The sequence below is a fragment of the Chelmon rostratus genome, chromosome 9, assembly GCF_017976325.1.
Source record: "Chelmon rostratus isolate fCheRos1 chromosome 9, fCheRos1.pri, whole genome shotgun sequence".
Classification (NCBI taxonomy): domain Eukaryota; kingdom Metazoa; phylum Chordata; class Actinopteri; order Chaetodontiformes; family Chaetodontidae; genus Chelmon; species Chelmon rostratus.
The window spans coordinates 20,988,305-21,012,040 of NC_055666.1; the positions used below are offsets into that span (position 1 = coordinate 20,988,305).

Genomic DNA, 23,736 nt, shown 5'->3' on the forward strand with positions numbered 1-23,736 from the left:
GTTTGAGGGTGTTTACTTCTCAGCAGAAAGACCGACTGCGTGGGAGAGAAGACAAAATTAGCTAAAGCCCAAACCATGCTAGCTAGCTCCTTCGATAACCTTAGCATTAGCTAGTTATGACCTTAACCTCACAGAGATTTATTTCAAACCTCTATCCTCAGACTTAAAACCATTATTCAAACAGACTGACTGCTAATTCTTTGCCGGCCAACAGCAACCTAAAAATCTGACCGACAGACAACTTAGTGAGATATATGAGCAAGGGGTAGGAACTCTCTCGGATTTTAGAGAGTTAACGTCAGGTATCTCATGACTTGCAAACAGGCAAGACCACTTAGCTGTCTATCCACAGAATACAGAAAACAGTAGCCAGCTAACAACTACTGCAAAAGTTAACTAAGAATCACCATTAGGGAAGCAATGAATAAATTGTTTTACCACCTGATAATGTAGTTACCTATCAGTACGTTCCCTACTTGAGACGGTTTACCGTGTTTTTTCTCTCTCTTCATGATCTACACAGACTGAACGGCGCGCAACTGCACAGTGATTCTTGATGCCGATTGGCCAGCGCTTATTCACCTCAGAAGATGATTGGGCCTTCCAAAGGTCACTTGATGATCATAGGTTATTCCCAATACCTATCATACAACCGTTCTGCTTAGTAACTAGCGAAATGTCATTGCAACTATAGTCAATTTTGAACAATAGAATGACTCCAAACTATGAGGCTAAATATTGCTGAAAAATAAAGATTTGTAGTTAATATGTTTTTAGAAAGAATTAGATTAAGAATATTTTATGGACACTTCTATAAAATTCTGTATTTGCTGCCATTTGTAATATCGTATCTGTAAACTTTTGGTGTGTCTGCTATGTGTCTGCCCAGTTTTTAGGACCCTGAGGTGGTTGGCTCAGCAGCTCCCCGCCCCGCCACCGCAGGCTCCTCACCCGTCTCTCCCCTGTTGGTCTTCCAGTACACGGTCCATTGTTCTGCGTGTGATAGTCTATGTCCACAGTCAAATACCGAGGGTGACACACACAACTTCTGGTCCAAACCTTCAAAATAAAACTCATATTGCCAGAACTTCACAATGTTGATTGAAAATGCTGCAAATAAATACCAAACTAAACCCTAATAACATATAAAATATGTATCATTTTATAAAGTTACTATTTCCATTCTCCCCCCGTATAATCATTATGCAAACTGTAAGATAAAGAATAAGTGCCATAAACTTTTCACACTAAGGCAGTCATCCAGGAAAATCTTATGTTTGCAATTGCTGCAGATTATCAAACCCAGCCCCATAACCTAGTTCACAACCAGTGGTGCTACCATGTTTAGACCCTCAACAAACATCTTAACAACCAGGCCTCCTCTGTACCACATCGGCTCTCAATCTGAGATCGATTTGTCTGATCTAACACTTCTCACCTCAAGTGCAAAATAGCAGCATAGGCTGTTATTGTAAGTACTGGGTTACAATATTTGAACTAAATTGTGGTACATAGTGTTGGCAACAGCTATTACTAAAATGCAAAGAAACCTGAAGATGATTGTGGAACATATTGTTGCATTATCTTTTTAAGATAAAACTTTATCCCCAGCTGGGGAAATTTGAGCATTACAGCAGAATGTAATAGCAGTTGGAAAGAAAAATAGCAAGAGAGAGAGAAATTCAAAAAACAAAATAAAAAGTTGACTATAATTATAGCAAATTATACAAGCAAAATGAAATTTTGACAATATAAATTAATTTTACTTTTAAAACATGTTCATACGAGTCTTCTTATATTGACTTGTTTCGTGTTTCTTGTACATCTCGTCTCCATGCCCTTTTATGGCTCTCAAAAAGCGCTTTGACGCGCTTGTATCTACGAACTTGTCTTTGCTTTTATTTTGAAAACAAACTTTTCCGGTATTCTCCTGTTGGCTCCAGTACGCTTTACGCAGTGTGGCTGTTAGACGAGGCTGAGGGACGGGAGTGCCCCATTCACACTCCCTCACATTTACGTAGAAGAGCGGATCTCCCAGGAAGGACAAATTAACCGGACGCGGTCGATGGAGACATATGTGTGATGTAAAAAGAAAAAAAAAAACCCAGCCCGGATGCGTCTATTCATTGCACTTAACGGGGAAAATTATGACTGTTTTAAACGACTGACGATTTGGGATACTGTTGCACTTTTTACTTTTGCGTGCATCTAAACCGGTCATTCATTTAAAAAAAGAAAAAAAAAGTGCTGCACCCTTAGTCTGGTTTTATGTAAACCCGCCCTCTCCGCTGCTGTCGTTTTGAGTCCTACGGTGAGGATGGATACCCGGCAATCTTTCCCCAGATACCCGCTGCTGGTGCTGCTCTGCACGGTCTGTGCACTATCGGGGACCCGGAGCCCCGTGGCTGCTGCTGGGAAGAGCTGCGCCGACACCCGGCAGGTGTACGCGGAGAAGGGGTACAGCACAGGCACCGCACCGCTGACTCAAATCTCCGGTAAGTCTCGGCAATTAACCTGCCGTGGAGAAAATTTCCAGTTTTTTGGACTCAAGCAGGACAGTCATAGGTGCCTAATTCAAGCTAAGAACAAAATTAAAGATGCATGTCGCAGCAGACATATAGGTGCGTCAGTGCGCTCTAGTTCGTCTCAACCGGGATAAAAAAAAGAAAACACCATTCTGCACATTAAGGCCTCTATAAACTCGCTGGTCACCACCACAGGCACACCACGAGTCATTATGGAAGCATTAGAAACACTCTAGCAGGAAAAACACCTTTAAATAACAAACGAAATACAAGCCCCGGCTGGAAAGTGATACCTAAAAGTGCAAGGTAGCTGGAAACTCTCCAATAAGCACCAGAGATACAATGTAGAACTATCATGGCGAATTTCCCTCAAGAGAAATAATGCAGGGTGGTTTAAAACAAATTACACCCGCCTCCTCCTCCCCTCTGCTGTTCTAAATAGGATGATTAAGGGGATGAGCAAATTGCCAACACCGGTGCAACAAAGAACCTCGCCCCTAATTAGTCTTTGCCTACTGGCCCACTGTTAAATCCCTGCATATACCCACAGGCTCTGTTCACTGGTGATAATCTTATCTGCTGAATGAAAACATAGCATGTGGATTTCTAGCAGTTTTGGACAATGTGAAGTTTTGGTGAGATGGTGGGATGGAGAGGAGGAGACAGGGGAGCAGGTGGAAATGTGTGGAGATGTGAATGTCCGACAAAGTGAGGGAGCAAATGATGGAGATCTGGAGTATCTGAACATGTAGCCAACTGCATAGAAGTGTGTGTGTGTGTGTGTGTGTGTGTGTGTGTATTATTCCCAGACAGACCTGAAGTGTTCACTAAAAACAGTAAAAATGTATGAGTGAAATATATGTTTGTGAAATCGCAGCCCTCGCAGATCTCTTGTGTGTGAGGACTTATTTCATGGCAATTCAGCTCTGTGTGTGAGTCACTGAGAGACAACTGCAATATTGATTGATTTTGTGTGTGTGTGTGTGTGTGTGTGTGTGTTGGGCTATCACTGCCTGAGTCTTTGCTCACTGTCCCGTGGGCCAGGGGAGCAGATGGCCGGGAGAGCGAAGGATGCAGAGAGGCAGTTTAGAAATGGAAATAGAGGGATGAGAGCGGGCTAATAGTGAGACACACAGAGAGAACAAAAGAGGCAGAGAGGAACATCAGCGAGGGTGGAGTTGGGAATGACACTTTCGACTGTATTAACAGCAGTAATATTCATGTTAGATGTGAAATTCTGGAAACAAAGAGTTCAAACCTTTTGCTCATTCACAGTGCTGTGGGTTTTTTTTTCCCTATCTCTGTCCCCTGGCTGTCGTTTGCATATCATTACCTCTGACATATCAAAGACCCAACCTGAGCTGACAAAGAAAGACAGATTGACGCTGAATAATTCATGCAGGGAAATTATAATTTTCTATCACAGCCTTATCTTTGATAAGATTTCCCCTCAGTAATTGAACAGACCAATGACTGCAGGAATTAACTTTCTCACTAAAAACATCTGCTTTCACCTGATAATAGACCACCGGATGTTATTGAGAATTGGCCTTTTTTTGTTGATGTATTAACAATAACTTTATTTTCATGAAGAAATGCAACCCTCACAAAATCGCTGATTCATAGCAAAAGCAAATTATTATACATTATCTAATGATTATACAATAATTTCCCAATTAAAGTTTCTAAACCTGTGACGGAGCCTTTCTTTCTCTCTCGGTCTCTGGTCTTCCAGGTGAGCACCTGCGGCTCTGCCCTCAGGACTACACCTGCTGCTCCAGTCAGATGGAGGAGACGCTGGCCCTCCAGAGCGAGAGGGACTTCCTCAAAGCTGTGGAAGAGAACAGCCAGTTCCTTCTGACTACTTTCACCCAGAGGCACCGCAGGTTTGATGGTGAGACTCAGAAGCTTGTACAGTTACTAATCACGTTTGATGGGAACATTTTCTGGTCTTGAAATTGGTTAAAAAACATTCTTCTTCTTGAAGCCCCAGTGGGTGCATTTGAGGGAAAAAACTGCACTCTGCGTCGTCTCCTCGTCTTACCCTCCCTGTCTACCGAGTGAGTGCCGCTGAGTGACAGCTGATTAAAAACTTATTTAGGATCGCCGCCCGCACAGTTCCTCTCAGATGGTCAGATATCTGAGCCGCAAAATTGACTTTGGAAGCTTAAAGGGCAGCGATGCATACATATTGCAGAGATCTTAGCATCATTCTTATTTATGTTTAATCAACACTCAAGAGCTACTGGAAAAGAGGCACTCTAACAATTTTTAGTTTGCACTTATTGCACTCATAATGTTGGGAGACTCATAAAGGAAGCAGCAGAGGTCAAGATGTCCTGACTTTTAGTCCCTAGTATGAGTTAAACTCCAGAAAAACTGGATCCTACTGGATTTCCCACAATGCAACTCAATATAATCTTTTACTGGACGCTTTAAGCCTGGTAAATGCCCACATTTCTGAACTTCACGCCTCCATTTAATAACACACGCTTTCAGTGATAAATTTGTCACCAAGCCTAGCTGATGTGACCCTGATGACATCACTATGACGTCATCGGTGTTATCTTCTTTTGATCGTCCACTCCAGAGCGACAGAAGACATTATAAAAACTGGCTGACGGGGACTAAACACAGCCAGTAAAGTGGCCTTCACATGTAAAATCGATGGAGTTTCCCTTTAAACGAATGGTCAGTGTGGGAAACCTACCTAGACGGCTTTAGTGACTGTATTTCAGAGAATTCAGCCCACGCCGTCTCAGATTTTGTATGTATGGCTGCAGGTTTGTAGCAATCACAGCTTCGAGCTGAATTTACACTTTTTCCTCCTACCTGCTGTGGACTGCTATCACCTTTTTTTCCCCTCCTCATCCTTTTATATAACGTACGTGATGAATCATTTAAACACGCTGAAGAGTGGGAGACTGCATATGAGTCCTAAAGTCGTAAATAGAGTACATGTTGTTAGACTCATTTCCCAGTGTGCAGGTTCTGATGTAACTGTCCCTGTGAGCTGTTAATCTTGAAGAAGGGGTGACTGAGCGCCTACGAGCGGAGAAACCTGGCTCAGATATGAGAGGAAAAGAAGGTGGGTGACAGATTAATATCTAGTCTCTGCTTTCCCTGTCTCTCTGCAGAGTTCTTCAGAGAGCTTATAGACTTATCAGAGAAGTCTATGAACCAGATGTTTACCAAGACCTACGGCCGGCTCTTCACCCAGAATGCACTCGTCTTCCAGGAGCTGTTTGTGGAGCTGCGCAGATATTATTCGGGTTAGTTTAATCACTTTATCCACCTTGCCTCAATCTTATGTATTCAGATCTCTGCAAAGCATTAGAATTGGGTCAAATTTGCCAAATCAGGGGCATACCGGTGCGTTACGTGGTATAAGAGGCCTCCATGTAATGGCAACATCCTCAATTTTGGCTGCTGACTTTTTTTGCATGCCTCCTGCTCTGTCCACAGTCTGTCTCTGCTCCCAACTTTTCAGCTAACAACCAAATTTCGGGAGTGTGGTTGAAGATGGTGACGAAAGAAATGCGATGATTCCTTGTTGCACTGGCAGCCGAGTGTACTTTTATTAGCCCACGTCCCTGTTGTGGTAAATCCACAGTCGCAGCATTGTCTTAGAGTTGGAGAAGAGAGAGAGAGAATTGGAATCCCACGGATGACTGTTTCTATTTCTGTTCCGCTGCGCTCCGTTTTGGCATGACAGCCGCTCGCTGGCGAGTCTGTCTGCAGGCTGTTGCTGCTTAGTCAACCTGTCTTTCTCTGCCAAACAGCATGTATGGCTAATTTGAGGCTGAATAGTAGACTGCAGATTGGAGAGTCGCATATTCGGAATCTGTCCGCCAGTTGACTAATGCACAGAGACGGACGAGCAACCACATTTAAAGGAAGAAATGAACGAGGAAAAATAGTGCTCTGAAAACAATATTGACGTCAATGGAGCAAAAAACATTGTTTCTGTTATGGTGGCTTAGCTTAATGAAAAGTGTCAATATATTTTCACTTTATTTGATTACAATATTCTGTGGCAGCTTGCACCTAAGAGGATGTTGCTACTGTGCACGAGGTACAATGACTTCTTATTCATAAAGACAGAGTTCAGCCAAAAACAAAAATTCGCCCATGATTGGTACCTTACTATGTTAATCAAAATGTGTAGGACTGTGAGACAGAACATCTCTTTTCACCGCATCAACAAGGCCTTTACTGGAATACCCAAAAAAACCTGTATTTCATTTTTTGACAAGCCTTGAAATTGCATGTCGTAGTGGCTGACGAACAGTGTGTTTAGTGGTTTTACAAGCATCAGTTGACATGGCAGTGACCACATAATGTCTGACTTCTTAGTTTGGGGGCGACCTGGCCCAGTGAGCATCATAGTTTCACACCGCTTACGCCTTCAGGCCAACGGGACACATACATCCACTCTGCTGAAATGCCCCAAAAGACGAAGCTCTTTGTTTCCGAATTCTCTCCGGGAGCACGATTTTTGTCAGATCAGAGATTCGCTGTGTGCTTACAGTTGCTCTGGTGTCCACAGGGGGCAGTGTAAGTCTGTCAGAGGTTCTGTCAGACTTCTGGTCCAGACTGGTGGAGCGAGTCTTCTCTCTGGTTAACCCCCAGTACCAGTTTAGTGAGGACTACCTGGAGTGTGTCAGCAAACACGCCGAGCAGCTGCAGCCGTTTGGGGATGTGCCGCGCAAACTGCGTGTTCAAGTACGTATCTTGCGATAAAATACAAAAACATGGGCAAAATAAATGGCTTTGACACTGAATAACTTACTGGCATTTATTCAGATTGATTATAACGAGTGAATTTATTGTATTCTCCTTCCTTTTAAAATTCAGGTGTCGAGGGCTTTCATTGCCGCCCGAGCACTGTCTCAGGGCTTGGCCACTGGTCGGGATATTGTTAACAAAGCAACAAAGGTGAGTTGTTTCTTGTTATCTCGATTTTTATGTAAAGAGTTGTACCCTTCGCAGCCTAAATCTAAATCCTATATTTTTACCTATATTTTATTATTTTATTCTGTGGCTTTATAGACTGTCTTTATTTTTATTTTTATCCATATTCTGTCTTACTTTTACTTTTCTCTAAAGTAATTAATGTAAACCCTGTATTTATTCCTCTTGCCCTAACTCATCATCCGGCTGCTTTGTTTTCCAGTTGACTGCAGACTCAGAGTGCGTGCGTGGGCTGATGCGTCAGTGGTACTGCCCTCTGTGTCGAGGCATGCCCGCCCTGCGGCCCTGCCACTCCCTGTGCCTTAACGTGATGAAGGGCTGCTTAGCCAATCAGGCCGACCTGGACACCGAATGGAACAATTTCATTGGTGGGTGGGGGTACGATGAGGGAGCCACACTACCTTTTGTATTCAGGGATATTAGATACTAAAGAAAAGGTGTCATGGCCCAGATGACATTTAGAAGCATTTTGAATTTTTATCATTATTAGATTGAGCCTCCTCCTTTTATTCCCCTCCGTCACCCCTTTACCTTCACTCCTTTCCTCTAATGAATTCCTCCTCCATTAATCATTCATGCTTCTCTGCTCCTTCACAATTGATCTGTCCTCCTATGTTTCCTTTCTGCTTTCATCAAACCCATACGTTCCTTCCTTCTTTTTTTTCTTTTCATGTGCTCTGCTTCCTCTTACCTTTCATCACTCAAACTGCAGTCAAACTCATTTTACCCTTCTGTCCAACCACCATTGTCCTCCCTATTTTTCACTCCTTTTTATATGACGTTGACTTGCCTCCTAATCTTACTGACCTGTAACCTCATACACCGATGTTAATCAAATCTTTTTAGCTGGTTAGCCCGTGAGAGACTCCAGACACATGGAGCCATTGTCTTGTTGTTTATCAGGGTCTTCTATAGGCCACCGCTTTGCGTATAATGCCAGACAATGAGAGCTTGGGTGAATGTAGTCATAGCAAACTTTATCACCCCGACATCTCTATTTCTGTACCTCCTTCTGTCCTCTATCAGATGCCCTGTACCAGGTTTCAGAGAAGTTGGAGGGGCCGTTCAACATGGAGCTTGCAGCCGACTCCATCTCTGTGAAAGTGTCGGAAGCCATCATGCACATGCAAGAAAACAGTGTCAGCATCTCCACTAAGGCAAGGACGAGGGAACAAGCAGATGACGAGGACATTAAATTGACACTGATGTTGTCGTTTTTTTTTGTTGTTTTTTTTTAGATTAGCTCTTGTTCTGTAATCTTGATTATTGTTTAAATTAAATTTTAATCTTCTTAATGAGACAGCATGCAGTAAAAAATGACAAGAATTATACAGAGAGAGCATGACAGCCTCACAGTATGATTAAAAGATGGCAGGCATCCCAGCAGCTAATCCACCAGAGAGACACCCACGTCTCGTTAGAAGCAGAAAAGCTCACGGTTTGTGATAGCTTTAAGGAACAGGAAGCTCTTTGCTTTACAGCTCAGCTTTATGCTGCCTTTCCCTAACAGAGTGCGATTGTGTAGGTTACGGAGGACCGTTTCAACAATGTTATATTGCAAGTTTCCATTCCAGTTGCAACATTTTCGGTTGTGGACTCGGTTTTTCTTTGCTACCTTATGATTCAGAAACCCCACTGAGTCCATTCCTCAGCTTTGATTTTCCACAATAACACCAAGGTTAGCTTTAAAAAAAAAACAGCTTTGAACTTCTGGACCCTTTCCACTGTTTTTTGGTATCATAGAGAGCACAGCTAACTAACATTAAGATTAAAACATTTCTCATTTGGACTTCTTTGTAGACCCGTTCTTTGAGGTCTTCAGAGAAATTTAAAATGTCATGTTTTTTCAAGGGATTATTTTTTTGTTCTTTAGAGATTTTGACATTAGAGAGACGAGATGAGGAAATGAGGAGAGAGGGAACGATGGGGCATTAAATGCAACAAAGGGTCCCCAGCTGGACTAGAGTCAGAGACAAGGCGAGACGTTACGGTTCATGGTAATCGCCTTAACCCCTAAACCACACTGGAGCCCCAAATTACATCTGAATGAAGTAGAAGGTTACAAGGCAGGTTGAAGTGACTGCAATAAAACGGTTAATTTACAACACATAATCTCAAACTGTTTCCTCGAGACCAGAGAATATAAAGCATATCTGAAGTTCCTTAAAGGATCACAATGGAAAACCTGTCATGAACATATGAATCTTATAAGAATATTAAAATGATGAAACTGCCTTGTGCATAGCTGTTGTACATACCTGTGCTTTGTTGCTATCTACCTCAGGTGTTCCAAGGTTGTGGAAACCCCAGGCCAACTCCAGGACGGTCCAAACGCTCACCCAAAGAGTCAGGGGGCAACAGGAGGCCCTTCCGCACCTACAGCCCTGAGGAGAAGCCCACCACTGCTGCAGGCACTAACCTGGACCGACTGGTGAGCAGTAAACATGACCTGTGTGAACCGGGTGCAGTAGCTACTCAGCTGTTGAGATTTCTGTAACGTAGTGCATCAAAAACAGTTAAAATCTGCATTGATGATTGTTTTTGGGATGACAGCGCATCAAGCTCCAAACACAACATCGATGTATTATCTTTTAAAGTTCTTCTTTTAGCAAAGATGGCATTAATCTAAAATCATGTGTCTGGCCAGTTCGACTCTCTTTTTTAAGGCAGTATATGCTTCCATCAAAATGAGGCAAATATTTGTCTCCATTATATTCACCAGCTGGTTGCTAACTGTGTGTGTCTGCCTGCCATTTGGTGCTGGACATGTAGGGCACAGCAGGTTTTTGAAACTTTCTCACAGAAAAACAACACTAATGAGAGCAGTGAGGGTGAACCAAAACATTAAAGTTGCATGCCAGAAAGCCAAAAGGATGAGCTCAAAGATGCTGAATCTCTCCGTAAAGCTGAGGGAAGCTGCAGTCGGGTGATCATTATCTGTGGGTACTCAACAATACAATATGTTATGTTGCAAAGGCAGTTAAGAATGTCAAAAATGTTTGCATGGTGTATGCGTCAGGATTCATACAGCAACTGAGCAGAAAGCAAAGCCAGGATGAACAACACAACCAGACTAAGCTTATTACAAGAAACTAATAAAGAGTGCAGCAGTCAGAGCCCCGACAATACTCCTGTGACCACAGAGTGCTCCTGCAGACAAGATGGAAGTGCTGGAAAATAAATGAAACCAAGAGCAGAGGAGCGCAGGAGAGGATAGTAGATTTCTATTTATAAAACATGAAAGACATGTGGTTTAAGAACTGACCCAGAAACCGTGTCATGTCACTTTCTGACTTCGCCCAACGTCAGCACCACAGCCTCAATATGCTTCCTCCAGCCAGCCATACCAAACAAGGATACTTTTAAACCACGTCTGAGTCATAACCAATTTCTTTCCGCCTCCGTGCAGGTTACCGAGCTGAAGGAGCGACTGAGGCCCATGCGTGGCTTCTGGGTGTCCCTCCCACACACCATCTGCAACGATGAGAAGATGGCTGCCGACGTCACTAATGAGGACCGCTGCTGGAACGGGCAGACCCGGGGGAGGTGAGCGGGATCAGAGTGGAGGGGTGGAGGGAGGGGCTCCGTAGAGGTGGAGGAGGAGTGAGTGAGCGATGGTGCAGAGGTGGGGAGGATGCAACAGATGGAAGTGAGTTTATTTAATTTTGCCACCACCAGTCACCCACATGCTCTCTGTGTGGGTCTGCTTGCTTTCATGCACACAGCCTAACATCATGTATCTGGGCTGATTTAGAGACACTGTGCAAGTGTGTGTCTGTGTGTGTGTGTGTGTGTGTGAGAGAGAGAGAGAGAGAGAGGAAAAACTTGTCTGCATAATGGATGATTTTGTGTCTATGATGTTCCAGATGCATTAGGCAAGAGTTTTATGCAAAAATACACCTACCTTAGCAGGTTTGATCACAAACGGACAAGTGCCAGTATAAAAATTTATACTACCATAATTACCTTGGCCAAAATAACATACACATTACAGTGAATCAATACTAAAGTGAGGACTAGTTAATTATTATGAGGAGTGGTTTATATGATAAAACGTGGGTGAATATGTATTTGGAACACTCCAGCATGTAGTTTTACTAAAATATGGTACAACATTGTCTGTGCAGCCCTTCAGCAACAAACCAAAATGGCTCTACAGCCATGTGACCAGTTCTGTGAGGCTGTGCACACCAGCGTCTGATCTAAATGCTAACGTCAGCATGCTAACACAGGAAAATGATAACATGCTGATGCTAATAGTAATATAGTTTTGTGTGCTAGCATTTAATATTTGCTAATTAGCACTAAATATACAGAACAGCCAAGGCTGATGGGACTGTCATTAGTTTTACTGGTATTCTACCATGAAACAAAGTAATTGAAAAATTTACATTTTGACCCGATGATGCCGCTAGATGAAAAGTTAATGCATCACCCAGGTAGCCACAGTTCATCCAGAGGGCGGCGTGAATGTCACCATGCTGTTAGCATAGCAGAAAATAACATGAAGTACTGGAAATCCCTATTTTGTTCACAACACAAAAAGCTAGCATGTGCTTAAAGCTAAAAGGTCCAGTCTGTAGGATTTAGGGGCACCTAGTGGTGAGGTTGCAGACTGCAACCAACTCGATACCCTGTGCTTCACCCCTCCCTTTCCAAGCATGTAGGAGACCCTAAACGTGGCACATGCAAAAAATGCGAAAAGCACTCTCTGGAGCAAATGTTTGGTTTGTCCGTTCTGGGCTACTCTAGAAACATGGCGGTGCAACATGGCGGTGCAACATGGCGGACTCCGTGGAAAGTAGATATAAAGAGCTCATTCTAAGGTAACAAAAACACAGTTCTTATTATCTTATCAGGTGATTATACACAAATGAAAGCACACTTTTGAAAACTTGGTGCCAATAGATCCACCTAAATCGTACATACTGGACCTTTACGTAAGTCATGGATGCTTTCACTGCTACAGTTAAATGGCAGAGAGTGAGTTGCTCTCCTGTCGTGAACGCAGCCAATTATTGCAGTGAAAATGGTTATTGCAAAAAAATCCTGCGTACACCTGTGGCGATCTGAGACTCATTAATCTTGTTTCTGAGTTAAACCTCGCTGCACTGTGTGAGGCTGGCTAGTGCTGCACTTTGAAAAGATCTGTGCTTCTGTGCATCCATGTCTGTGTTTTGTATATGTATGCCCTCTGTGTGTGCACATTCAGGTACCTCCCGGATGTGACTGGCGATGGGCTGGTCAGCCAGATCAACAACCCTGAGGTGGAAGTGGACATTGCCAGGCCAGATGTGAGGACCAGACAGCTGATCATGGAGCTGAGGGTGGTAACCAACAAGCTGAGAAACGCTCAGAGCGGACAGGACATGGACTTCATGGACAGTGAGTGTTCCTGACAGGAAGTGATCACTGTTTGTGTGATTTGCAGGACTTGAAACGGCATCTTATCTTATCTTACAAAATTTTTAAGCATTAGCAGCTTTTTATTTCTATTCATCAGTGAGAAATCTGTTTTTCTTTGTTCCAGGTGAGGAGGGCAGTGGCTCAGGGGGTGCGTATCACGGTGAAAGGTACAATGATGATTGGCCAGGTTATGGGCCTTACTCTCCCCCTTACAACAAACCCCCTCGTAACCCCGCCACCAGCCCCGCAAAGCCGCCTCGAGTCAGAGAAAGAAACGGGTCCAAGTGGAACAGGAACAACAGCCACGGCCGGGTCCGATCTGCAGCCAGCCAGCTGGCTTTCTCCCTGCTTCCTTTGTTGTCTTTGCCTTTCATGGCCACTGTTGCCCCCATGTGGAGATAGCTGGTTATTACAGTCTGGAGGTGGAGGTTTTCTGTCATGCTGGAGTTTCAAGCACATAACAAAAAAAGTCATTCCATTTGGTTGCACCAGCAGAAAAAAAAACACAAAACAGGCTAATTTTAGCAATAATCAAAAACCTGTTTACAGCACAAAATGAATAAGTTAAAGTGAATATTTTTCCTACTGCCCAAGCCACAAAAGAGGCATTACCAGGCATTGATGATGAAACAATACGATACTTAATAAGTACTGCCATTTTTTAGTGCCATTCATGAGATGTTTGACCGATTGGAGTCTTGATGCTGAATGCAGTGCAGTGCTGGATCGTATCAGTCTTGGGTGTGAAAGAGAAAGAACAGCAAATGAATTGGCAGCGTGTTTGGCTGACGGAGCTCGTGGTCTCATGGTTTGGTGGCCTGTGAGATGTAGATTAGTCGAGTCACTTAATTACTGTGTAGTTTCAGTGAGCAGCTGATTCGGGCTGAGGGACTTTAGTTTGCTGCCTTTCTCACAAAATTAAGTTCATTAATTTAATTGATCTTGGTTTCGGTCTGGCTGTGGTTGATTTTGTTTTTCCCATCTTGTGGAAGTAGTAAGATTTTAATTTACTCGCTTAAATCTCCGTATTTTGGCTTGGAGATGAAAAAAGTCAGTAATATGACTCTTGAAACCAAACAAGGAGCTTATTTTGAATGTACCTAAAAGCTCGAAATTAATTTGCAGTTAATTGTGATGACAAAGGGTTATTTTATGTAATATATTGATGTTTTTTATTTATTTGTAATATAATATTTAATTGTTCTTATTCTGGCTTTCAAGGCAACGGTTGAGTGTTTTTATCTTTTAAAGGAAGTCTTTAACTTTCTCTGGTATAAAAAGGAAAAAATCAAGTTGTATTTATTGACACTTTTCATAAACCAATCATTTAAAACTATTGCTATTAAACTGATCACAACACAACACTGGGCCACAAGACCAGCTGTAGTGTTGTCTGGTGTTTTTAGCCTGAACCAGAGATTGTTAAGCAGCGTGTGTGTGAATGTGTGTGTGTATGATGGTTTTATATAGTTTGTTGTATGTTCTGGTTTCAGGGTTCTGCGTTTATGTTAAGAAGTTGTTGGGATGTTTTTAGTACGACGCTTTTCTACTTATTTTTCCTAAAAAGCAACAAAAGATGGTGAAAAGAGTGAGTGAGCTCATGCTATGATGTGAAACTGGATTGAAACGTTGACGGAAAGACAAACGCCGTCAAGAAGTGGCAGACGATGGCTCTTAATTTTCATCTGCTGAACGTGAAGATAAAACTGAAGAACATTCAAGACGGAAAAACAAAACTTGTGAGGAGTGGAGAGAGGAAGAGGAAGAGAGCGAACTAAAAGGATTAGTTTGACATTTTAGGAAATCTGCTTTTTCACTTTCTACAGCTGCTTAGCTCAGTTTAGCTCAGCATTAAGTGTGGAAATAAGGAGAAACAGCTTCCCTGGCTCTATTCTTCTTAAAGCTCACTAATTTAGACATTGTGTTTTGTTTTTGCAGTATAAAAACAGCAAATTATGGTTTTACTTGGTCATGTGCTGGTTTATTTTTTAACTGGGGGCAGTTGCCAAATAACCGGCCGGTCTTAAAGTAATGAAATAATCTATTTTATACTTTTTGCACGGTTTAAAACAAGCAAGATATAAGGTGCTGGTGCTGCTTTTGTTACCTTTGGACAGAGCTACGCTATCTGTTTCCCCCTGTTTCCAGTTTTTATGCTAAGCTAATCTAATCAGCTATTAACTCCAGCTCTTGGCAAGAAGTCGTATTTCTCAAAATGTTGAACGATGTGTCGAAGAGGATGAAAGTCGATTGACAGGATCCCAAAAGAGAAGTGTGGTACAGACTGGGGATATAAAAAGAATGTATAGATGCTGTGAAAGGTCACTTTTCTGTTGAATGAGGAAATGTGAGCACACTTGTAGCCAGATGGGCTATTGCACCTGTACAATACACAAAAATGGCAAGAGGAGGGTTTCGGTCTAAAATTTTGGCACATAATTACTACTTTTAATGAATTAATCACTCTGCATGTGACAAAGATGATTTTAGCTGTAGAGCAGCGCTGCTTTCTGAAGAGAGATGAAGTTTGGTGTTAGTACTGGTGAGTGATTCATGCCAGTAATCGAATTGTTGTGGTTTTTATGTCAAATTTAATTTTGGAGTGAAACCCTTCAAAGTTAGTCGAGGCCATGTTCAAGACTTCACAAACACAGGATTATGTTGCACAACTACAAATGAAAAAACAGCGTTTCACAGTATTTCTACAGGTAACAGTATTGTAATCATGTGCTTTTGATGATCAGCAGTCAGACTGGGATGTGGTGGCTGCAATATTTCCATTGAATTCTTCAGTACAGCCTCTCATCCATTCCCACCACTGGCACATTCCTTTATGGTGAAAATATAGCACAACTTTTCTCATGTTGTTGTAACTGTTTTTGGTATCAAACAAGTGATATTTTCTGCTTCATTAAAAAAACTCAAGAAAAAGCATGTTTCTTTTTTCTTTTATTAATTTTACCACATAATAAAAAGTTATGCATTAAGAGATTCCAACAAATCATGTCTTTTCATGTAATTCTGTACTAGCAGCAGATAGCATTTGAGCCAGAGAGGCATCCTGTATTTATGCCTCATAGCATTGAGGAACAGTTCAGTGTTTTCTCCTTTTAGCCTTTAAAGTGAGCGTTTTTTTGTGTAATGTGAGCACTTCATGTTCTGAGTGAGGCAGCTGATGCATCCACGCTGGAAAGGATAGGAAATAAAATCAATACAAAACATTCACAGACCATGTTCACTGTGTGTTGACAGATGGCTCAAGACGCTGTCAATTTATGATACTTATATTAAATCTGCATCTTTATCTGTACACCATCATCTAATAGAGCGATCAATGTATTTAACATTTTGTATGTCTGGATTTAGGACATCAACTATGCTGCATTAGAGCGAAAGGCAAATTTATCATCCTGCAAAGCTGAAAACTGCAGTTACCTCAAACTCTGAAGAAACTGTAAATATGAAGCTCATTCATTAAAATTAAGTACTTTGAAACAGACTGATGCGTCACTTCAACGCCTTGTAACATTATGACTGCATGGATGCAGAAATGACAAAATCATGACAGAACAATTAGCTGCTGGGTCAATGAAATGGAAGAACTTATGTTTAGTATTTGGAACACATGAAATATTATCTTATTACTCCACAGCAAGTTCACTAGAGAACAAAAACAAACGCTATGATGGATTGATTTTATTTGTTACCTTCCACAACAAGAAGCCAAAAACCAGCAGCAGGAGCAATGCGATGAGTGTCAGGAAGATGATCCACCAGGCAGCTTTGGTGAAATATCTGACCTTTTTCTCCAGGAAGACTGTCAGTTTTACCTGTGGACAATGATGTCATTCGAGTGGGATTATTGAGGCACACCAACAGGTGAGTAATTTACAAACCCAGAATCACCAGTATGTTGTTGAGATATATAGATTTCAGTGGGCTGTTTGTCATCTTAATTACATCAGTTTGATTTCAATGACTGCATGCTGGGAATTTAAACGATTATCCAAACCCAAAGGGTAAATATGTCCTCTAACACGCCTAGCATGAAAATTACTTGTTAGTAACTAGTAATTTGACATAATCTTATTTTTTTTTAAACATTTATGGCTTTACCTTTGCCGCAGGCCTCTCCGGTTTGTTAAACTGAGAGTAGCATCAACAACAATGTTCAGGTAGTTCAAAGAGCTGTAATCCTACATGGGACATGAAAAACAAATGAGTGGGCGGTGACGCACTTTCTAGTTTTGGGTAATGTTGTTACACAGGCTTGCATCTGTTTTAGCCGATTCATTTCAAACAGATGAAAGGAAGGTACTTCACAGAAATCAAACACCTCTGTAAAAGTGGTGTTCCAGAGGCGTGAATGCAGAACCATTGCTGCAGTACTGTCCAGTCCCAGCAGAGGGCAGCGTATCTCCATACACTTCAGTCCATCTGAGCAGGTCTGACAGGGAGGGTAACAGGCCGGATACATTTGACATGTAACAGATTCATAGACTTTCTAAATATAAGCAAACAGCAACAATAAACATGAGCTTCAGAATGATGATAATAATAAAGATTTCTTACCAAGGTTTTGTATTTTCTTCTTGTTGGAAGAAATGAGAAAGCATCAGTAGAGAACGCTTCATGTTCAGCTTCACGTCTTTTCCTGGAAGGGTCATGCCAACCCTTGATACCAAACATCATCAGGTTAGAGGTGTTCAGTGCAAACACAGCTTACATTTTGAACAATAAAAACAAAAGGTATTTATTACCTTTATATCTTTGAGTGGATTGACCTCGCTTTGCAGGTGAGCAGGTGACAGACTGTACACCTTTACTGCTGATCTGAGTCAAGTACAGAAGCCACTTGCCCACAGAGTTCTCCTTTGGCCAGTAGATGTTTAGCGATACATTGGTGAAAGATTTCAGTGGTCTGCCCAGATTTGTTATCTGTTAGGTCAAACTATTTGTGTGTCTTATTTCTCTGTTAGTGTGAAAAAATGCAATCAAGCAATTACAGCAAGCTAACAACAAATGATGGCTGACCCTAAATTCATACTGAACCGGAGCTCCAATTTCATCCACTGATTTTATGGCACTCTCGCCCCTCCAGTTTTCCCCGGGTGGCACTTGAGAAGGCCGGGCTAGTCTGACAACCAAAGATAACCCTTGATGTTATACTCTAAATGAATTCCAAAGCATTTTAAAACAATTTTTAACCCTATCTATGCTGAAATGACAATAATTTTAAAAATGAAAACAAGAATCAGCACCTACCCATACACTTGCAGCTCCAGCTCAAAAAACACTTTGGCGAGAGCCTCAACTGGCTGTATGGTCTGCACACTTGTCCTACATCACAGGAGCATGTTGGTACATTACTGCGTACAGCACACTGATCAATAACTGATGCCAGTTTCCCCTCTTTTCAGTCCACTTACGTTTTCAGCTGCAGAGTGACATTGACGGTCTTTGTGCTCAGCGAGACGCCGGATGTTGTGAGTATGACATAAAAAGTGACCTGAAGTGAACAGGAAAAAAAAGCAGCCATGATAGAACAGATGCAGATGCTAAAGCGCACATGACATTGTCATAGAGTGACGAAAAAAATAATAGAGCATGAACAGGGATTTGTATTATAGCATTTAAAATTTTGCTAGCAACATCTAGTGGGCCAAATTGAACCTTATGGTGGGCCAGCTTTGACCCGTAGGCCCCACTTTGTGCAGCCCTGGTCTAGTCTATGTTAAGTTGTTAACCAAGAACCTAAAAAACACCACTGTAGGCTCTACATCTAAAAATAATAGGTGGAAAAAACTTTTTTTAGTGTGAGGAATACTGAAGTGACTATAAGTAAACTTACTCAGTTTAGGGTTGAATGATGCTGGATGTGTAGGTGAAGCATGCCTGAGCTGCAAAATAACTGTGCAGAGGTTTGTGCAAGGTTACTTTGGATCAAAAGCCAATGAGTTTGCAGCTGGTTCCTGTTGGCATTTGTGTCTTTGTGCATCTTACCATGTTCGTTTATCACATTGTTCCTTTGCGATGTCTATTTCATGTGGCGTTATCTTCAGAGAGCTGCTGACAGTGACCACAGGCCGTGCTCTGTGACAGAGAAAAAATGCCAATAACACTTCAAAAGCATAAAAAATCATAAACACATACATAAACATATAAACACTCGTTTTGTGCTGTAGCTGTAAAAGTACCTGTAAACAAAGACAGAATCAGACAGTGATCCCACTGCCAAATCAGGGTACTGATTGTTGTCCACGTCCAAGTTGCCAGACAGAGAATATCCAAACAGAGTAACTTTGTTTGATCCCGATGAGAGTACCTGAAGAAAAAATATGAGAACATCATTTCAAGGTCTGTTTTGGCTGTCAAAATATTGTTTTTACCACAGATTCGAATTGGTGACCTTTTCATAACAAACCCCACAACCTCACCTGAGCTGGCTTTTTGCTGACGCCTGGTGACCCATAGTAAAAGTACACTCGACCAGAACCATCATACGGTGCCCCAACGGCAATATCTGTCAACAGTTAAGACACAGTGGGGTGACAACTGGAGTCAGAAATACGGATGTGCTTTTCTATACTACTGTTTATTTTGCTTGTGTGTGTTCTGCCCTTCCCTTATAAGTGACATTACTATGGATATGGATATTCTTATTATATTAAATACATAACAACTGCTAAATAATTTAACCCACATAGTGAATGCAATAACTGCAGAAAGTTTGAGGAAATTCTGGGATTTGGATGAATTTTGCGCAAAACATTTTCTGTGAATATTGCAACAGGGGCGAGTTTCCCTTGTGACTTTTATACGATGTACAATTTTTTAACAATCATATATAATTCATAGGCTTCTTTTTTGTCAAATTCATGCTTGGCCATTTTTCCGGTAGCTCTATAGGTTGTTTTAACTGCATAATTTTCTAATGCAGGACTAGGCTGCTTATTAGAGATTGAACGCATCCCTGTAAGCTCGTGTTTGGGTCTTCTTATATCTTAAATAATAATCTAAACTTTAAAAAACAAATTTCATCTAGTTTTCTTTACAAAAATCAATGAAATGCTGAGATGTATGCTAACTGCATATTTTTGAAACAGATTTCTCACCCCTTAAAATCAAGAAGGCCTCAAGAAAGTCTGTACTTTGGTGACCAGTTTGGGAACCAGAGGCCGAGCCAACAGTTTGCAAGGCTGGGGTAGAAATGCAGACGCAAAAAAAAAAAAAAAGCTGACATTTCTGGTTGGAAGGAGAAACACGCCTACTCTTAAACGTTATGAAAGCCTTGGATATTAACAGGTTTTCCGGATATGTGTAAATATTGCAACACTGACCTTTTCAAGTTTGAACGAATTAAAGAGCTGTTATTAAGGGAACGCAAAAAAACAAAAAACAAAACAAACATTAATATAAAGCTTACACCTAAGATAAAAAAAACCCTGACAAATGCACTATTTACTCCTGTTTGAGTCACATTTTTTAAAAACTAACCCAGTTTTCTTTTTTTGTAATCTTCTTTAGCCTTTTCAAAATGAAAGAATATATTTGTGACCCATTTTAAAAATATAAATCATAGGGGCCAGCCTTATCCTCCAAGGTTTATTGTTGAAAAGTGCAATTATACAAAAATAAAAACAGATTTTAAACCTTAATTCTGTCAGTGTTTCTTAAAATGCAATAAAAGATGAAGAAATATATAAAATGAAGCTCATTTCCAATCAGTCTGTCATTACTACACCTAGGTGCTGCTTTAGTGTTATTTTACCTTTCCACTGGTACGCTCCTGGCGCTCCAAATAACATTGAGATTTATTGTCCTTTGCGAAAGATGCTCTGTGACCCTGTTGGCAGTACGCAAACTACTCATGGTCCTTTTGATGTTCATTTAGGTGTTCAGAGTCACAAACTACCCTCTTCCACGTTCTCTCTTCCTTCCCGACCTGCAGGTCATCCCCAAGAGGAAACACTGACCCGTCACCAAGTGAGGGACATGATGGCTGGGACTCGGGCTCCACTGCTGGTACCAATGAGCACACGTCTACAAGGGAAGGATAAGAAGTGACTGTTGACTGATTGTCCTATTCTTTAATTGTGGAGTGTTTTCCTTACCATTTTTACCAGGACCTTGGCTCCCCACTCTAACTCCCATCCATTGGTTGTTTATGCCTTTACTATCGAGGAACTCTGAAAAACATAAACAAGTTGAGCTCACTGTGCGACTGCACTGTCAGTATGATCACATTGTGCAGAGGAAGTACTCAGACCTATTAAGAAAAAGGACAATGCAAAAATACTCCACTACAAGTAAAAGTCCTGCATTAAAAATGCTAAAAATGTACTTTTCTTTGGACTTTTCTCTAATCTTTTTGTGAAATATTGGATAATTTGAACTCTTTAGGCCTCAAGCATTTATTTAAATGAAGCCTTGTAAGAAATGTAGAGAGGAAATCATTCTTTATTGAATAGACACACAGCAGACACAGGTTTTTTTGTAAGGAGTCACAAGCCAGAAAGGTTGGGAACCACTGGTTTATTCATCAACACAGCATTTTATTTTATAGGTCTGTTTCTAATATAAAATCTTAAAGGATAACTTTCGTTTTTTACAACCTGGACCTTATTTGTAGCATTAAATACGGCCATTTACTCACCCAGACAACTTTGGTGGCATTTGGAGTCGTTTTGAAGAAATTAGCCCCAGAGGAGCGGCGCGTATATCCGTATAATGCGAGTAATCGGGGCATCCATGCGCAGCCTCTATATAACGCATTATCTGTGGCGAAACTCGTTCATATTCCAATATTTTGTTATGATATGCTGGTGCTATTCCCCTCTGAGCCGGCGGTCGGCTAGTTTAGCTGTAGTTCGGCACAGCTATGGTTCGTTATTGCGTATTCGTAGCCGACCACCGCAGAGTCAGCCGTGTTGTGGCTGGCTGCTCGCAGCGCGCAGCGTTCGGTAATGACATCATCCACGTCAGAGGTGGTTGTCTAGAGACGCCGGATGTTGATAACATGCCACCACGGGCTCAGAGGGGATTAGCACCAGCATATCATAACAAAATATTGAAATATGAACGAGTTTCGCCGCAATTATGCGTTTATAGAGGCTGCGCATGGATGTCCCGAGTACTCGCGTTATACAGATATACGCGCCGCTCCTCTGGGGCTAATTTCTTCAAAACGACTCCAAATGCCACCAAAGTTGTCTGGGTGAGTACATGGTCGTATTTAATCCTACAAATAAGGTCCAGGTTGTAAAAAACGAAAGTTATCCTTTAATATGAAAAGTAACCAGTAACTCCAGCTTTCAAACAAATATAGTGGAGTTCAGTATTTCCCTCTGAATTGTAGTGGAGTAAGATCATAAAGTTGCATAAAACTAATCTACTCATGTAAAGTACATGCACCACAAAATTGTACTTAAGTCCACGTTCCACCACTGATAACATTGCATTAAATATACAAAGATGACTCATCTAATCTCAGATAAAACAAACCTTCATTATCAAACTCAATGGGCTGACAGCGATCAGATGTTGTTGTAAGATCACACTTGTAGACAACACCTGTAACATTCACTTGGTTCTTACGCTTTGATCGTGGAGCTCCTACCAGCAATCTGGGGACAAGCACCTCGAGTGGTCAGACACAGAGCTGGGTTCGATTTACCGAAACCTGAGCAACTATAATTCTAACTCACAGGTTCTTTCTGGCAGGTTTCAGCTGCTGGTGGAAGGCAACAGAAAATCCAAACAGGCTCCCTGGATCTCCATTTCTCTGCAGGACATTCTTGGTGTCCATATTGAAAGCTGCCACCAAAACTGTTGGAGGTGCCAGACGCTCCACAGATACGCCATGAGCCAATGCTGTGCCATGAGTTTGTTGATTAAAAAGTGCGATCTGACTTTTGTGAGACACACCCTCTGAGCAAAAGTCTCCTGCAAATCAAATGAGATTATGCTGTCACTTTCACTGGCTCTGCAATGCCAAACATGCACAGTGATGAACACACCAATTATTTGTTCTCCTTATTTACACCTTTGGTCTTTAAGACTTATGGGAGCTCATGACCTCTTCGACAGGAACACCCTGCGACTCATTCACAGCTGAGACCTGCCACGTGAAAGCATTCTTCTCTCATAGAATACAAAACCGTCACTTTCTCCAACTGGCTCAAACATTTACATTTCCTCCCCTGTCAAAGCTAAATCTGTCCTTATTATTCTATTACTTTTTTTAAAGTGTTGTAGTCTATTGTAAGCACTGTTAAACATTGGATGTAGCCTCCATGATGTCACCCAGAGGTGAGGAAAGAGCCACTGTGAAGCTCAATGGCAGTGGCTTCGGCCACATATATGTATACATAAATAAATACATACATACGCATGTGTATACATATATAGAAATGAAAAGATGAGATGATAGAAGTTACAGTAACAATGAATGTTTTCCCACATGATTTGAATTTATGAGTTGAATACAAGAGTATTGCATATAACATGTGGATTTTTACAGACAAGTACTGGGATGTTGCTGTAGGCTTCAGGAAATTAAAAGCATATATTGTTTCACTAGGTGGCACCAAAGTATTTGGTGGTGTTGGTTGGCGTTCAAGTATGTCAGGCCTACAGATCCGCACAACTGCAGTGCAACGGCAACAAAATTATTCGACGCTGCTGTGGCTGATATTGTATTTATAATGAAACTATGCTTTAGTGTTTAGGCTGGAGAGACTTCAGAGGAGTTGGTGGGCTAAGACTCATGAGGCACGCTAACACACTGGTGTGAATTTGGCTCATACTTTCTGCAGCATCACGTCCACTC

At 41.5% G+C, this 23,736-nt stretch overlaps 1 protein-coding gene and 1 pseudogene across 1 annotated transcript; one reads left to right on the top strand and one right to left on the bottom strand.

Annotated features, from left to right (window-relative positions):
* The first annotated feature begins 2,305 nt into the window (after positions 1 to 2,305).
* gpc2 (glypican 2) lies at positions 2,306 to 13,307 on the top strand. Its single transcript, XM_041944474.1, has 11 exons — positions 2,306 to 2,495; positions 4,261 to 4,419; positions 5,663 to 5,797; positions 7,075 to 7,250; positions 7,383 to 7,463; positions 7,702 to 7,867; positions 8,526 to 8,656; positions 9,784 to 9,930; positions 10,909 to 11,045; positions 12,712 to 12,884; positions 13,030 to 13,307. Exons 1-11 carry the CDS (start codon positions 2,318 to 2,320, stop codon positions 13,305 to 13,307), a joined length of 1,761 nt encoding a protein of 586 aa, XP_041800408.1. The 5' UTR covers positions 2,306 to 2,317.
* A 2,679-nt stretch (positions 13,308 to 15,986) lies between these two features.
* Positions 15,987 to 23,725, bottom strand: LOC121611252 (annotated as a pseudogene).
* Between the last annotated feature and the right edge of the window lie 11 nt (positions 23,726 to 23,736).

Coding starts and splice junctions, on each gene's coding strand:
- gpc2 (XM_041944474.1), top strand. CDS start 2,318: ATGGATACCCGGCAATCTTTCCCCAGATACCCGCTGCTGGTGCTGCTC. Junction 7,251..7,382: donor CGCGCAAACTGCGTGTTCAA/GTACGTATCTTG, acceptor TTTAAAATTCAG/GTGTCGAGGGCTTTCATTGC. Junction 9,931..10,908: donor GCACTAACCTGGACCGACTG/GTGAGCAGTAAA, acceptor GCCTCCGTGCAG/GTTACCGAGCTGAAGGAGCG.